Here is a 17,803-nt window from a genome sequence, read left to right as displayed (position 1 = left end):
GAAAGCCGACTTAAATAAATGTTGAGATGGAATTATTGTGGAAATTTATATTGGCATTTTAATTTACTTTTTTTTCAGATAAACACTTTCAAACAACAGTTCTTTATTTCTTTTCACTACTCATCTACCAATACCTTATACAAAACAATAGCTAGAAATGCAGCTATAAGGAAAAAAAATCTGCTGGGATTTGATACAATATTTTTCTTTTTTTCTCCTTGTTAACAAGGTTCACAGTAAATCAAATTAACTAGAATTCTTTAGAACTTGAATGTACTTATTCAAAATTTTCTCAACATTAGTAATTCAAGATTGTTTGACATTACCACTGGCAGCATTCCCAGGATACGTATTTCAATGAATAGAGAATGACAAATTCTGTTTACAGTGTGACAGGAAAGAAGCAAGTTTTATTTAAAAACATGCCTGTTAAAGAAAAGAACACCATCTGCTAAAGATAGCATTCAACCTAATATCCATTTTTTAAACATTCACAATGTAATGGCTGGAGTTAGTTGCAAGTATCATCGTAGCTTGCCTTAAGTGATTTTTCCTTGAGGGAAATTAGCTCAGATGTTTTCAGGCCAAATCAACAGTCATTCCATTTATAACTGACATATCTAATACATTAATGGTTTAAAATGGACAAAACTAATTTCCTCCAAAATGCATATTTAGTTTCCATACATTGTTTGTTGGTCAATACAAACACAATCTAATTTTACCATCGCCTGAGTACAGAGCCTTACAGTCATTTGCTTTACATGATCTTCCAGCTCTCAAAAATGACAAATTAGATTTAGAAACTGTATGAAACAGACAATCTTTAGTTGTACTAAAAAGTTTTCAAAAGAAACACAATGAAAAAAAAGCTATAAAATAACCATCCTTCTGCTCATGCAGCGCTTTTATAATAGTTAACCAACTTGTGTTAACTTTTTGTTAAAATAAGCTCTGTTCCAGAAAATTAAAATAGATTTTCAGAAAATTCTCAAACAGAAGCAGAAGACTGTGGAGCACCACTAGGCTACACAGGTTACAAAAACTTTCAGCAGTACAATAGGTTGCCCGACTAGCATAACCTGCATTAAGAACAGTTTCCCTGCCAGTAGGTCATCTAAAGGAAGTCTAGAAGACTTCGTTCACTTCTCGGATAAGACCAAGTCAGCAGAAAAAAAGCCCAGCCACAATTAGCAGTCTTCTTTACACTTCAATTAAAAGATTTTTAAAAAATTTAGCAAAAACAACTTAAAAACTTTAATCTAGATGGTGCAACCTTCTTTTTAATGTGTATCAACTGCCAAAATGAACTTTATTCTAGGCTTCTTTGCAGCAGTCCCTTTGATAGGCCAAAGTAACATCTTCAGTTATACACGGTTCAAAATGGTTTAGCTAATACAATTAAAATCAAATGTGTCATTCATGTTTGCAGCTTCAGCAGCGAAATTCAACCGAACCTGGAGACTCTTATTCCTACGTGCAGTTCTTCCCATCCAGAACTTAAGGTTTATTTGATAAGGGATATAGAAAAAGATGCCTTCTCCCATTGTCTGAGATTAACTTCTTGCATGGAAAACCAGAAACAAGGATTGATCAGTCCCAATTAAGTTTTTTACTTCTCTGAAACACCATTAGTCACTATTTATCTACACATACAATTTTCTTTTTGAAGAACATTTCCATAATTTCCACTTTATGTTGCATAAGATCTACTATAGAAGTATAAACTCAGTGTTAATTTACATAGCAGAATAAGGATCTCTTAAATAACACATAATACCACCTGAATTCATTAGCTCCGTGGAAGATCAATCCGCTCAAGCACAATCGTTGGTAGAATTTCATGATACTAAAAACAATGATTTTATATTATGGCTAGTCGGTGTTCATAAACATATTCTGAATCATGCTTTAGTACCAGACCTTTTATGGATTTATTTTTGTTTAAAGTAAGTTTTACTTACGTAACTTTTCAAATAAGCAACCCTCCCCCCAAGAAATTTTGTAACAAATCCAGTGCATGGATTGGATTGTGGACACTGGAAACAGTCTGCTAACACATACAGTGGCATCAAAAAACTCAACGTTTCCTAAAGTAAGGATTCCCAGACACAAGAAATGAGTAGTCACGCTAAAAGAAACAGATATTTTGAATCTCCTTTGTAAAGTGAACTTCACAAGTAAAGCAGTGTGGGAAAGTTTATAGTAAGACTGCAAGCGTCATTCCTAGCCAGTGAATAAACAAACCTGAGAGGAAAAGACAGAAGGGTTTGGGATGGTGGAATTAAGTCATAGTCTCACTAGAAGCTAAAATACGTTCATTACATAGACACAAATTTGTCCCTTACACAGCATCAGATGTATCAACTATGCAAAATGAAGTGAAAATGAATGATCTGAATTATAATCCAGAAAAAAACCCAATTATTTATAAATCCTTTAAATTTCTTAGTTTTTAGAAACTATCGTTGCACGTCCAGTTAGTTTAAACAGTTTAAGATCTACTACTTAAACAAATACTAAAAACAAACTAATAATAAACCAGCATGCAAATAATGCATACACAAACCAATACAAATGGATATGAACCTTAGAAATGTAAAGCAATTCTTGGTACAATGAAAATTACACTCCAGATGGTTTCTATTTTTAACACATTTGATTAAATTAAAAAAAGGTATTAAATATTACCTCATAGCTTATAGCTGATGCCACCAATATTTATATAACCCATCATGAATACTGATTTTTTTAAAACAGTGAGGCAGATTTTTTGTGTCAAAAGAACTTCACATCAACAGACTAGTTTCTGATTTCTCACTCAGAATAGTTTTCATAAAACATTCATACAGTGTTCCATTTGAAGTCTCTGCAATGCACAATAGGTATTCTAGCTTTTCAGTCTGTTAGTCTGCCGTGTTAAATGAAGACTTTGTGTTCTGCTGGCATGGAATATGCTAAACACAATTGAACTGATTTGGTTCCAAGGCACATGCTAAGAATGAGTTTGCAAGTTGAGTAGTTATAAAGGACGAGACCATAAACTCTCCAAAATGAAGGGAAGAAGTCTTTTTTAAAGAGCACAAACTTAGAAGTGGTTGCAACATGACTACTTAATTCACAAACTGCCCTATACAAGAGACACTGGACCAGGTAACAGCGTATGTAAACACATGTTCATACACTCTGTAAACATAAAAGGAAAGATATTAAACCCATAATCCTATACGTAACAAAGATGTACAGGCATCTAAAGACAGAGACAGGCATTTACTTAGAGGTTGTGAAGCAAGTAAGTAAAGACTGATGCCTAATTAAAGTCAAGGATTACTGAAAATCATTGGAGGATTAGAAACCTGCTTTTTAATCCCTTTCAAAAATTCCAGTAGATGACTACTTCCAAAGAAAGGTGTTGAAATACCTTTGAGAAAAGGTCAGTTTTTTCCATCATTACAATGAACGCATTAATTCAGGAATAAAAACATTGAATTTGGTCAAGTTTTTAATAATGTCTGCAGAGACTCTTCACTGTAGTATTCTATATTTCAAGTTTGATTTTTTTGTTTTGTTATAAAATTTTGTGCCTCCCCTAGTAACAATAATTAGGTACTTGATAGGGGATAAGAAACTGTCAGTTATCACTTTGAAACTCCTGTGTTGATTCTCACACAGTGATTATTCTTCTTTGTATGAGCCACACTCTCATTCTGTACATAAATTAACTGACGATCAGGGCCATTCTACATTAATACCAATAGCACTTACGTGATGTTTTTGAAGCAAGAAGAGTGGTTTTTGAACCACTTAAAAACCAAAATCCCAGAACATTTGCTTGGTCTTCCTCAGTCACATCAGCAAAGTCTGAAAGAGAAAGATAAATACAGTTGCCTATAATTTGACACAATTTCTAAAATACAACAAACCTCAAGCCATATCTGAGACCATATCAACCTTTGCACAACTGATTTACGAGAGGCAACCTGAATGATACTGCTCCCCTTCTTAGAGCTCAGAAGTAAAGAACATGAGCAGTAGTTTGGCACACCTTCCCTTCATTCTCAGGTGGAAGCTGAGCCACACACTTGTTCTTTCTCAGCCTGGAGAGAATAGATAGATTTCTCAGAGGTTCAGTCTGTACCGTTTAACAAGAATTGTGATTAGTATACAACCCAAAGACTATTGCCTCTTAGCAGATGCAGAGTCACCTTTAATTCAGATACTTATGCAGAAAGTATGCGAAATTATAATGAAAGCATTTTAAGTGCACCCTCTTTTCAGCTTTCAGCACAGAGCACAGCAAACATTTAGCTTGCTAAAACTAGCTACTCCCCAAACTCATGCATGACCACCTTTCTCTTTCATTCTATGTAGCCAATAATATTAGATTAAAAGCTCAATTTTAGAGTATTGGATTTTAAAAACTACTTCACGTCATCTCTCCTCCCAACCTTCCCTTAAAAACAAGGGCATAGAAGAGATACCATTTTTATTGAGTATACCAAGAATTCGAAGTTCCTTCACAGATCACATCATAAACAGCATGATTTCCCAGCCCCATCACTGAAAAGAGGATGAACAGAAATCAGAAGATGTTAACGCCTTCTTCTGGAACACATCAGGCCTATGCTTTCTGTGATATTTTCAACAGTACATCCCTAGGTTAAAAATAAAATATAATGCTCAATTTTGAAAGCATTACCACTTAGCCATAATGGAAGCCTACTATTAAAACTGAAAAATATAGACCCATGAAAAAAGTTTCTCTGTTTCAAGTATTACACAGTACATCCATTTATGAGAAAAGGTGTACTTACCCTCAAAGCAAATTACACTACCGAAACACCCAACCATGCCTACTCCACTGCTCTCAAACAAAAGTAGTAGCTTTTCAAAAAGAGATGCAACTCCACCTTAAAAAAATACCATATTAAACTTCTTGGCCCATAAGGCTCCAAGAAAACTGTTCCAGAACCTTACTCCTCTGACATTCAGAAACTTAATCATTGCCAGACTGAACTTATTCACAATCACTTTATAAGCCCTGTTTATTCATTTCTTCTTGTGCTAATATGATCATCTAGATCCATGATACAGTCACAAAATATTTACTGAAGGCAATTGCATTCCCTTCTTTTTCCCTGTGTTTTATAAAACTAGATGAGTAATTTTCTTTTAATTCTCCCCCTCAAATCCCTAGATAAAGTTCATAGCCTTTTGCTACACTTCTGGGTTTGAATTAATTTTTATTAAATATCAGCAACCAGCACTCGGTGCGCCAGCACATAGTAACATGACATTAGCTTTCTGCGTGGAAACATTTTTGTCTAATGCATCCTCAGTTCTTATTTGTTTGCTTATGATTTTACCACATTGTACAACAGAATATTCACATGGTAGCTTCCACCTCCTCTATTTCTTCCAAATCATGCGAACATAATTACAGCAGAAATAATTTTCATAACACTTCACAATCTTCTATTCAATTCTTTTTCCAGTTCTAAATGGCGCCTAATCCCTCCTTCATACTATTTTAATATTCTCCTGATTATAAAGAGTAGCTCAGGTTTGCATATCAGAAAATATTGCAAAGTAAATGTTTTCTTTTTGATCCACGAAGGCTAACGAAACTGTTAAAATAAGATTAGCTCGAAACTGATATCAAGAACTCCACAAATCTTCCTCCAAAGCAACTATACCCCTTACATACAATGTTTACCCCTTTTGCTTTGCTCTGCTTATTTTTTTTTTCTTTTCAAATGTATGCCCACGTTTTCCCTGTTATACCACCACCGATGTAATTTTATGTACAGATAAAATTCCAGGTACATAAAAATCTTGCCCTCTGTGCAAAAAATCTGCAGTTTTCTGAGAGACACTTATACTGGCTAACATGGATTATTATTGAAATATTATGCCATCATTTCTCTCAAAATATACATTTTAAACATTCTAACATTTCTTTCCATCATCTTCCAACAGTCCTGGAAGACTGGGGAAGTCCCACTGGACTGGAGGCTGGCTGATGTTGTGCCCATCTACAAGAAGTGTCGTAGGGAGGACCCAGGAAACTACAGGCCTGTCAGTCTGACCTCAGTGCCAGGGAAAGTCATGGAACAGGTGATCTTGAGTGCTGTCATGAAGCACATGCAAGAGAACTGGGTGATCAGGCCCAGTCAACAGGGGTTCATGAAAGGCAGGTCTTGCCAAACTAACCTGATTGCCTTCTATGACAAAGTGACTCAACCACTGGATGAGGGAAAGGCTGTGGATGTGGTCTTCCTGGACTTCAGTAAAGCCTTTGACACAGTTTCTCACAGCATTCTGCTTGAGAAACTGTCAGCCTCTGGCCTGGACAGGCGCACACTCTCCTGGGTGGAAAACTGGTTGGATGGCCGGGCCCAGAGAGTGGTGGGAAATGGTGTGAAATCCAGCTGGAGGCCAGTGACAAGTGGGGTTCCCCAGGGCTCAGTGCTGGGTCCAGCCCTGTTCAATGTCTTTATCAATGACCTGGATGAAGGCATCGAGTGCACCCTTAGCAAGTTTGCAGACGACACTAAGCTGGGTGGAAGTGTCGATCTGCTGGAGGGTAGGGAGGCTCTGCAAAGGGATCTGAACAGGCTGGACTGCTGGGCAGAGTCAAATGACATGAGGTTTAACAAGGCCAAATGCCAGGTCTTGCACTTGGGGCACAACAACCCTATGCAGTGCTACAGACTAGGAGAAGTCTGTCTAGAAAGCTGCCTGGAGGAGAGGGACCTGGGGGTGTTGGTTGACAGTGACTGAACATGAGCCAGCAGTGTGCCCACGTGGCCAAGAAGGCCAATGGCATCTTGGCTTGGATCAGAAACGGTGGGACCAGCAGGTCCAGGGAGGTTATTCTCCCTCTGTACTCGGCACTGGTGAGACCGCTCCTCAAATCCTGTGTTCAGTTCTGGGCCCCTCGCCACAAAAAGGATGTTGAGGCTCTGGAGCGAGTCCAGAGAAGAGCAACAAAGCTGGTGAAGGGGCTGGAGAACAGGCCTTATGAGGAACAGCTGAGAGAGCTGGGGTTGTTCAGCCTGGAGAAGAGGAGGCTGAGGGGAGACCTCATTCCTCTCTACAACTACCTGAAAGGAGGTTGTAGAGAGGAGGGTGCTGGCCTCTTCTCCCAAGTGATGGGGGACAGGACAGAGGAAATGGCCTCAAGCTCTGCTGGGGGAGATTTAGGCTGGACATTAGGAAAAAATTCTTCACAGAAAGGGTCACTGGGCACTGGAACAGGCGGCCCAGGGAGGTGGTTGATTCACCTTCCCTGGAGGTGTTTAAGGCACGGGTGGACGAGGTGCTAAGGGGCATGGTTTAGTGTTTGATAGGAATGGTTGGACTCGATGATCCGGTGGGTCTCTTCCAACCTGGTTATTCTATGATTCTATGATTCTATTCTATGATTAGCTTTGTTAATTACCACATTACTTCGCAGTCACACAATTCCTGTTTGAGTTCCCAACATGTTTTCTAGACACTTAAAAACCTACCTGGAAAAATGGTGAGAAAACTGACAGGAGGTTTATTGGTATCAATAGTTAACTTGTGGTTTGCTGCTTTTGAAGGCTGAGCTGGAAAGCAAATTAACCGCAAAGGCAGCCTGAAGTTACACTGTGTAACTTTTGGTATTCCTGAAATGAAAGAATATAGAGTTATCTTTCATATCCTCAGCAGAATTTAACAAAGTGCTTTTTTAGAGAGAATCAAGTAAGTTACAGTCAATGCATATATGGAGAGAGGAAAGTCATGAAACAGGTACACAGAAATGTTCAGTCATAAAAGCTTAGCAGTTAAGTATAAAAATAGATCTCAACTATTTAATAGTCATCCAAGCAAGACTTCTTGCTATCAATTTTGTTTGTTTGCTGCTTCACGGATCTCCAGCAATGAAAAATTATTTCTAAGATTGATCTCAAGGGAAATATGTTACTAAAAAGCTCAGATTCATCCCTCTGGTTGTCAGTTCATTAGCTTTTTTGGCTGGCTGGTAATGCCTCCAAGTAACTACTCTGCAGCAGCTTGTAAAAAAAAGAGTATCTGTGTAAAACAAGCAGAAAGCTTAAGACAGGTCCTCAAAACAAAGATACCCCTCGGCTCCAAGGAAAGCTCCTGAAAAACATTTGACAATAAACCCATGGTCTTTCAGAATGATTCACTCAGCTGTATCTTCATGATCTGATGGGAAAATTAAAATATTTTCTTGATGACAACGTAACACAAACATCTTACTACTGAACTTAAATATGGAGACTTATCAACAGGAAGAAGTTACTGACAAAACTAGCCAAAAAGATTCCAAAATATTTTTATATTTAAAATAAGATGGTTTTCTTGTTGTTTCAAATCAGCTTTTCCTAGATAGTCTGCTCTCAGTCTGCCTCAAAATAAATATAATTTTTCAGTATTTCAGACAAAGGTCAAATTAAATCAAACAGTATCTGACTTTGGAAAGGGAATGGGGAAATTTCCAGTTGATGAGTCTAAAACAGCTATATATGAGAAAGCCAAAACAAAAAACTCCAACAGAATTTATCACTACAGTGAAAAAGTCTTTCCGGAAAATGCTTTCAGAATATTTCAGAATTTCAAATGGTAATAAAGAAACACAAAGCAGTAGCAAAATACGGGAGACAGGACTGCCTCAAACCTTTGGTGTTATGCCTAGTAATACACTTCACTTCATCTAGAGCTGTGCTATCTTGCATGATACACAAATTTAACAATGTGATAAAGAAAAAAAGCTGAAAAAAAACCCAGATTCTCTTCTAACCTGAAATACAACAGGAATTTCGTAATATTATCTCATAAATTACTATTTAAAGGCATACTATGCAGTTACCTGGTTAAAATAAGAAAGTTACATACACTGTTACCATTTTACTTCCAAATTACTCATGTATGCATCTTAATTATATTTGAAATATAACATTGATGTACATGGTAACAAAAAGTTAAGCTCAGATCTCTGGTTTAGGATGCTAAATATTCAGAGAATTTATGCTTTTTCTAGTACTGATGATCGTGACTTTAACTAGCCCAGTGCACCTCACAATAACACAAATAAATTTTGTTCCAGATAGTTCTACAAAGTTTACTGTGCTCCACAATATTCTCTTCACAATCATGTTTTCATCTTGTGTAGAAATTTATTAAAACAAAATCCAAATCTTCTATTAGAGTGCTACCCTTGCAAATTACAGACTTTTTATTAACATAGTTTGTATAGCAGAAATCTGACACCTGGTGACAGCTATTCCTGCCAAGAGAAGTATTTTATCGAGAAAGTTTAAGCATCCGTCTCCTGTACTGCACTTCAAGGTCCCCTGAGATCCCTCACTCTTCCGGTTTCTGGGTAACTAACGCAGTTACATAATTTTTTTACTTCACTTCATATAATGATAAGAGCATAAGTATTGAAAAACAAGACTCAAATACACATACATCAATATGCATAGCTTCTGCTCATAAAACCGCAAAACTGAAAACACCCTTTCAGTTAACTCTAAATCTATGACAAGCAACTTTTTCCCCCGCCCTAAAACATGATGGTTTTGTATTTTATATATAAATATTTTAGTAAGATATCTCCTACAAGAATTGTATCTTTTCAAAAGACACACAACTTACACAGTGAAACGACCTTTCTTCCTTTTCAGTCTACCAATAGCATAGCTAACTTTCCACTCGTGTTTTGTCTTTTAATCGTGTCCTTTTGCAAGCATCATATCTACCACAATAACAGCTAATTTTTGTACTGCTGGTATTCTCAGACAGAAGGCAGCCTTTGAGCCTTGAATAAGATGTTTCCAATAGGAATCAGAAAGAAGGTATGTTTAATGACATCATTCCCAGAGCTACTCAGCTCAAACATCATAGCATTAGCTACAAATTCGTAATAGTTGCTTCAGTTGCATCAAAAAAAAGCTATAATTTAGCCCTCTAAGATCTTCTGAAGCTTAAAAAAAATAGCTAAAATTATGGTGAAAAAACCCAATATGACTATGTTTTACATTTCCATTCTCAGTGCACAAGGGACTTAATACTTCACAAATTTTCTAGCTACAGATGAGAAAGTGCAATATACTTGCCCAACAAGTCTTTGCTACTTCCTTTTTTTCCCCCATGGGTAAATGTCTTCTTATGTCTAAGCCTCATTCACTTCCAATTTTCTCAAACAGTCACACCTCCATAGCACCAAAACAAGGATAATAAAGAATGTGCAGAAATAATATGCAAAACACCAGCTCCCTTCCAAATCTGCTTTGTTCAGCATGAGCTGCCACTCATTAAACCATTCAAACTTGGCATTCTTCTCCATTTACTCACCTTCAGGATTGAGCTCTACCGTATATCCAGCAATGGGACAAAAGGGGGGGAAAAAAAAATATATAAGATGCTACTCAAATAATTTAAAAAAGGAAATACAGTAACAGGTTTTAAAGAACTTAAACCATATTTGTTAAGTAGGCAAGACATAAGGACATAATACTAGCAAAAACCAGACACAAGACCACAATCATCAATAGTGCAATCCCATCCAACTGAGTGACATTAACCTCCAGCTGTATGAATCCCAAAAATACAATGAAGTCTGATTTGGCCATAAATACAGATATATTAAAAAAAACAAAAGAGGAAAAAGTCTCTCTGCAGACAGAATAAAGTCACAAAGTCCTTTAATATTTTATTACTAGAATATTACACTTAAGGATTTGATTGCCTTGTACAAGTAACGCTAGTACTTCTATGTAATCGAATGGAATTATCCCATCCTAATAATTTAAATTAATATCCAAAACTTTAGCAAGTACTTATTTATACTACTTTATTTAGAAGCCTTCTAAATTCTACCAGGAAAGGTAAGTTTTCAAAATCTCTTCTACAATTCCCTAATTCTGTCAGATGTCATGTCTCCTAGGGATTTCTTTTTTAATTGCATATAAACTATCAAGCATACTTAAGACACAAGATTTCTTACTTCTCTAACCAAAAGGCTTGCAAAATCCAACCTAATATCTAAAATAGTAGCATAAGTTTAACTAGTACCACCTGAAAGACGTAATAAATTCATTTGCCAGTGAGAAATATTCTTTAAGCTTGATACCCTGGTCTTGCAAAGTAAAATCACAGAAGCACGACCAGAAAAACAAAAAGCAAGCTTTCAAATTCAGATCCAAGATACTCAAAAGTATATTATTTATACAGTCGTACCACAAAACCTGCCTAAAGCCACATCACTAAACTGGACACTTATGAAGGCACAACAAATCATTCACAAGGACCAAGCAGTCAAGAGTCACAGTACAGAGGGATTGAAGGTGTACGAGCTGTTTCTGCAGGCTCTTAAGAAAGAGGAAGGAGCATTCTTCCCTCTCCCACTCTCTGCACATACCTGCAAGCCTCGTCTAAAAAGAGTAACTTGAGTTCTTTAAAAGTGTGAGTTTCAGTTTTGTCTAGAAATAAACATTTCAATCACCATAGCCCAGACTACCATCAAAATCATAACGTTTGAAGTGAGAAGTGATGTGAAGTAAACGCTTAACTGAAAGTGTCTACATAGGATAAGGAAACTCAAAAAGATCACCCTTCTGCACAGAAGCTCTGACTCCATATGCATTTCTTTAACACCAGTCTATGTGGTGACACCCTTCCCTTTATTGCTAGCACAGCTCTGTGTTTGCACATCAAACCAAATCAGGAAATCTGGCTGAGAAATAACTGCTGATTGTATGAGCACAACCACGGAGGAGGTGCAGGAACAAAGCCAAGCAGTGAGAAGTGAAGAGCAGGCAGATTAAACTGGTTTATGCATTATACATATGGTTATGGTTTATATAGAGTCCCTATTGGATGCAGAAGGAAAACTGACGGGGGATGAGGAAAAGGCTGAGGTACTTAATGCCTTCTTTGCATCAGTCTTTAATTGTAAAGAAAGTTATTCCCTACGTGTACATCCCCAGGAGCTAGATGAGCAGAATGAGGCTCCCATGATCCAAGAGGAGGTGGTCAGAGCCTTGCTAGCCCGACTAGACACCCACAAGTCTATGGGGCCAGATGGGATCCACCCAACAGTATTAAAGGAGCTGGCGGATGTGCTGGCCAAACCCCTTTCCATCATCTTCCAACAGTCCTGGAAGACTGGGGAAGTTCCACTGGACTGGAGGCTGGCTGATGTTGGGCCCATCTACAAGAAGGGTCACAGGGAGGACCCAGGAAACTACAGGCCTCTCAGTCTGACCTCAGTGCCAGGGAAAGTCATGGAACAGGTGATCTTGAGTGCTGTCATGAAGTACATGCAAGAGAACCGGGTGATCAGGCCCAGTCAACAGGGGTTCATGAAAGGCAGGTCTTGCCAAACTAACCTGATTGCCTTCTATGACAAAGTGACTCAACCACTGGATGAGGGAAAGGCTGTGGATGTATCTTCCTGGACTTTAGTAGAGCCTTTGACACAGTTTCTCACAGCATTCTGCTTGAGAAACTGTCAGCCTCTGGCCTGGACAGGCGCACACTCTCCTGGGTGGAAAACTGGTTGGATGGCCGGGCCCAGAGAGTGGTGGGAAATGGTGTGAAATCCAGCTGGAGGCCAGTGACAAGTGGGGTTCCCCAGGGCTCAGTGCTGGGTCCAGCCCTGTTCAATGTCTTTATCAATGACCTGGATGAAGGCATCGAGTGCACCCTTAGCAAGTTTGCAAACGACACTAAGCTGGGTGGAAGTGTCGATCTGCTGGAGGGTAGGGAGGCTCTGCAAAGGGATCTGAACAGGCTGGACCGCTGGGCAGAGTCAAATGACATGAGGTTTAACAAGGCCAAATGCCCCAAATGTGTTGGGGCACAACAACCCTATGCAGTGCTACAGACTAGGAGAAGTCTGTCTAGAAAGCTGCCTGGAGGAGAGGGACCTGGGGGTGTTGGTTGACAGTGACTGAACATGAGCCAGCAGTGTGCCCACGTGGCCAAGAAGGCCAATGGCATCTTGGCTTGTATCAGAAACGGCGTGGCCAGCAGGTCCAGGGAGGTTATTCTCCCTCTGTACTCGGCACTGGTGAGACCGCTCCTCGAATCCTGTGTTCAGTTCTGGGCCCCTCACCACAAAAAGGATGTTGAGGCTCTGGAGCGAGTCCAGAGAAGAGCAACAAAGCTGGTGAAGGGGCTGGACAACAGGCCTTATGAGGAACGGCTGAGAGAGCTGGGGTTGTTTAGCCTGGAGAAGAGGAGGCTGAGGGGAGACCTCATTCCTCTCTACAACTACCTGAAAGGAGGTTGTAGAGAGGAGAGTGCTGGCCTCTTCTCCCAAGTGAAAAGGGACAGGCAAAGAGGGAATGGCCTCCAGCTCCCCCAGGGGAGGTTCAGGCTGGACATTAGGAAACAATTCTTCACAGAAAGGGTCATTGGGCACTGGCAGAGGCTGCCCAGGGAGGTGGTTGATTCACCTTCCCTGGAGGTGTTTAAGGCACAGGTGGACGAGGTGCTGAGGGGCATGGTTTAGTATTTGATAGGAATAGTTGGACTCAATGATCTGATGCGTCTTTTCCAACCTGGTGATTCTATGATTCAACTTAACATGGAAGCCCTGACTAAATACAGTTTCTCAGTAGCCTGACACATTCACAAAGCTGTGTGCAGAAAACTAAGCTAATCAGTCCTAAGTTATGGATAACAGAGTAAATTTACATATTCTATTACTAAGGTCCTTAGGGCATTATAAAACTGAACAACTAACTTATTCTAAAAAAATAAACTAACCCAAAGGAATAGAAACTATGTTCAGTTGTTAGAAGGGAAGTGAGAAATAATCACTCCCAATGCTTATTCAAATCTCCTCCTCTTTGGGAGGCAGCGATTGTCACATTTGTTGGCAGCTCAGAAGGCTGAATAGTCATAGACATAATTAACTTCTCACTCTAAGATGTGGTCTGTTAAAGAACAGAACAGAAGGGCATTGATAGGACAGGGTGGGAAAGCTTGGACAGCTGTTTCCCAAACCATTAGCATATGATTTAACCATTTTAAGACCAATTACATAACAATGCTACATAAAATACTAACCAAAACTGAAGACTAGATTGTGATACACATTATTTCTTTAATTACTACTGCCTTCAACGTATTTCAAAAGAATATTTATAAGAAACATGTAAAGAGAGAGATGTCAAAAAAGGCAAATCAATTTGAAACCACCAGTGGCTTACCTGTTGCTATATCATATGAAACAAAACAATTTCCTTCCAGTTCTGACGGCAAACAATTTCCCTTCAAAAAGACAGACAGGTCCACGGTTTCAGATGAATCTGGTTCTAGAAACAATACAAAATTAAATCAATGAATAGGAGCATCCAAATGAGACCAATATATTTTCTAGCACTTTTGTGAAACATTCAACTTAATTATAACTGTTTCCATCAATTCACCTCTATCAAATCACTTGTTTCTTCAAATGCTTTTATAAAAAAATCCATAGCTTGTAAAAGGCAAACCAGTCTCTCCAACTTATAACTATCTTGAAGTATAATCAACAAAACAACTGAGCACACCAAGCACAGAATATAAAAACAAATGCAGATTTACGCTGTGGTTTTAGTATTCTACAAATCTATTAGCCTTTTTCTCCTGTCACTTGTTGAGAAAACATAAAAACTGTCCTTTGAGATGACAGCTGCCTGAGTAAACCCATTTCAATAGAGAACATTACTGTACATTTTGGAGCACAAGAAGTCAGCAGTCACAACTGAGGCAGGCAACACACACTGCTCTGGTCTTCAGCTCCATTTAATCTCCAAGGCAATCCCATCTGCTGCCTTATCAACAGAGTGGGGAAAAAGGCTAGAATCACCAAACAGCTGATGCTAAGTTGGAAGGATATGCTGTCCACTGGTAAACAAGCTTTCTGTCCCTGCTTTTAGCTCTGCAGTATCATTTCTACATAGATAGAATTTCCAGCAAAACAAAATGCCCCAGCAAAAGTACCATAGAACAACCAATTTTTTTTTTTTCTCCATCATGAATCTGCCACCCTGCCTCTTCTCACCTGCCATGCATCATATTGTAATCAAGGAAGCAACTCCATTCCTTTCTACCTCGTCTTCCTCCACCAAGCCGTATCCAGAAGCTGCGGAGTTCAGGCAAGGCAAACTTGTAATTGCTTTAAGTGCAGTATATCTGCAACAATGCACTCAGTGGAGGCTGGGCTATACCTTTCAAACATACTCAGAAAAAGTAATATGATACCATAGCTGTAATGGTACTATAAAAATTTACCTAAATCATCAAAGACGAACTGGTCGCAGGTCACCGCTAATGGAGCTTGTACGCATACTGCCAGGTTTGGTTTCCGTGCAGTCACTCTGCTCTGTATTGTTATCTAAATCAAGTGACATACAGAAGTATTTAAAGGAAGCAATAAATTAATCTATGCATAGCAGAAAACAAACGTAACCAGAAAAAATACATGGAAAACCTGCAAATAGCTCTTCAGCAACAACAGAACACAATAACTTGAAAGGCTACAAAAAAAACTGAGAGGATTCCTCATGTTCTTTGTAATATATACTACATAGTATAAGATAAACTAATCCTGAAGTGTTAATTAAAATGTTAATATTTTGCATGGGTTGTGCATTTGTTCTAATGTAAATTAAAATAAAATGTTGCCTCTTAGGTGACAAAGCTAATCAACGAAATTATTTCCATTAACTGCAGTGAGCGATGCATAGTCTTTTGAATAACTCCATTGTCAATTTAGCTGTGACTTTTCATTGCAAACAAACTTTAAAATTCAATATACAGGATACTACAACTACAACTCTAGAGAGTTAATCTAGCAATAAACTTGGAGTGGCCCTGGTTGTTTCTACTGTAGGCAGTTATTTCTCTGTAAAACCAACACATAACTAAAGAATGGCCTTAATTCAGAACTAAAATGAAAGTATAGTGATGATGGAGATCTGAATGTGGTCTGCATATACAGACACCATACCTGCTGTTTATTATCATCTGGTTTGTATTGCTGGTCTATCAAGGAGCTCACTACAGCCAGGTTAAATCAGTTTAGGAAAATACTTTAGTTATAAAACAACTCAAGTGTTAACAAAGTTTGCCTGTTTTAACAGAAATAACAATTTATTTTGCTTTAATCATAAATCTGTGCTGCAAACAGGCCCTCAGATCATCCATCACCATAAATGCTAGCAAGGAAGGATCACATCTACCTCTGTACATACATCAGGTAAACTTTGCACCAATTTCTGAAACCAGAATCCCAATAAAATGAGCAATTGGATGGAACCAATAGCCTTACAGATCTTATGGTAATTAAATGAGCTAAAAACATGCACACATGAAAATGCACACTTCAGAATTTGTAATCAAGAAAGTGACATTTAAAGTCACTTCCAAATGCTACTTCAGTGCATTTCTCAATTATATTTGCCTTTCTGCTGCATACAAAAAAACAAAGTAAAAATCCTCCTATCCAGAAACTTTTGTGGAAAGTACCTAATTTTCTTAAAACTTCTCTGACAGTCCTGTCATTGCTGCAAAATTAAACCTAAAAATTAAGTTTTTATATTAAAAAGTGTCAGAAATTCAGGAAGTATTTTTTAGAGCACAATGCACTGCCTGCAGAATTTTTGTATACAACAACCATCATTACAACGGTCAAGTAATATTCATTGGTACTACCTACTTGGCAAAAAATACTGGTTGTGGTTGTGCAGTTCAAGAAAATAATTTTAAAATTTATCAAAATTGTTATCCGCTTGTAAAAAATCAGCGGTTAACTTCAAATTAGTCTGACAGGAGTCATATGCAACTATAATGTACAACTATTTCTTACTTTTATAAGAACCAATGCTTATATATTTAAGAGCTGAATCCATTAATTAAAAGGATTTTTCCATCAAGTGCAATTAATTAGAATGCAGACATATGAAGATCAGATAAATGAACTTACCAAAGGAAAAACATACTGGAAAAATCTGAATGCATGGTAATTCCTACAGTTGCTACTATTGCCTCATTAAAAGGCGTAAGATGAATAAACAAGAAAACAGAATGCAGAATTATAGTCTTCCATGCTCATTTTAAACAGTGTTTGCCATCGGCCTTAAAACAGCAAAAATGAGTAGGTGGGGGGGGGCGGAAATCGGGTTTTCCCAACACTGAAACAACTCTCAGAGGACAACAACGATGTTAAATTTCAAATTAGATTTTTCTAGCATTTTTTTCACTAGCAAAAGCTATGAAAGTATTCTGACAAAAGAAAGTCTAGTTTTGTTTATTGACAACTAAAAAGGCAGCTGAAGGGAACAAAATCCACATTTTAGTGTATTCCCTTTGAAAAATGTTGGAAAAATTATACTTATAACTCAAAAATAATTTAATTGCATCCTAATAATGGTTTTGTGTGTGCTTCTCGGTATGACTATACAAAAATAAAACTCAAATCATTTTCTGATTCAGCAGACTTGCTAGAATGACACCTCATCATACTAAGGAAAAACAGAAATAAGTAGATATTACATTTCAAATTTTACTTATTTTCATAAGAAATTCCCAGAAAGTGACAAGTTTGTTAAAATTTGCCACTAGTATTTGAATGCTGCTATCTGACACAGTACCTTTACTGTGACTGATGGTACTGCCTCTGCTTTCACCTCACTGTCAATGGCTTGCTGTGAAGAAAAACAGAGACAAAAACAGAGTAAATTCAATATAACACATGAATGAGTGAGTACAATGAATGCAATACTACTTTCGTACCACCAACTTAGTAAACAGA

At 37.9% G+C, this 17,803-nt stretch overlaps 1 protein-coding gene across 1 annotated transcript in view; it reads right to left on the bottom strand.

Moving 5' to 3' along the window:
- The window catches only part of BBS9 (Bardet-Biedl syndrome 9), a 308,094-nt gene that overhangs the window by 227,167 nt on the left and 63,124 nt on the right, over positions 1-17,803 (bottom strand). The window contains exons 12-17 of the mRNA XM_069859823.1: positions 17,643-17,696; positions 15,283-15,385; positions 14,217-14,321; positions 10,351-10,365; positions 7,515-7,655; positions 3,766-3,861 (exon numbers count right to left, since the gene is read on the bottom strand). Coding sequence (XP_069715924.1) covers positions 3,766-3,861; positions 7,515-7,655; positions 10,351-10,365; positions 14,217-14,321; positions 15,283-15,385; positions 17,643-17,696 — 514 coding nt within the window. The remainder of the gene's footprint in view (positions 1-3,765; positions 3,862-7,514; positions 7,656-10,350; positions 10,366-14,216; positions 14,322-15,282; positions 15,386-17,642; positions 17,697-17,803) is intronic.

Source organism: Phaenicophaeus curvirostris, chromosome 6 (assembly GCF_032191515.1).
Source record: "Phaenicophaeus curvirostris isolate KB17595 chromosome 6, BPBGC_Pcur_1.0, whole genome shotgun sequence".
Classification (NCBI taxonomy): domain Eukaryota; kingdom Metazoa; phylum Chordata; class Aves; order Cuculiformes; family Cuculidae; genus Phaenicophaeus; species Phaenicophaeus curvirostris.
Note: the sequence above shows the minus strand (reverse complement) of the source record. Positions and strands in the feature narration are given on the sequence as shown.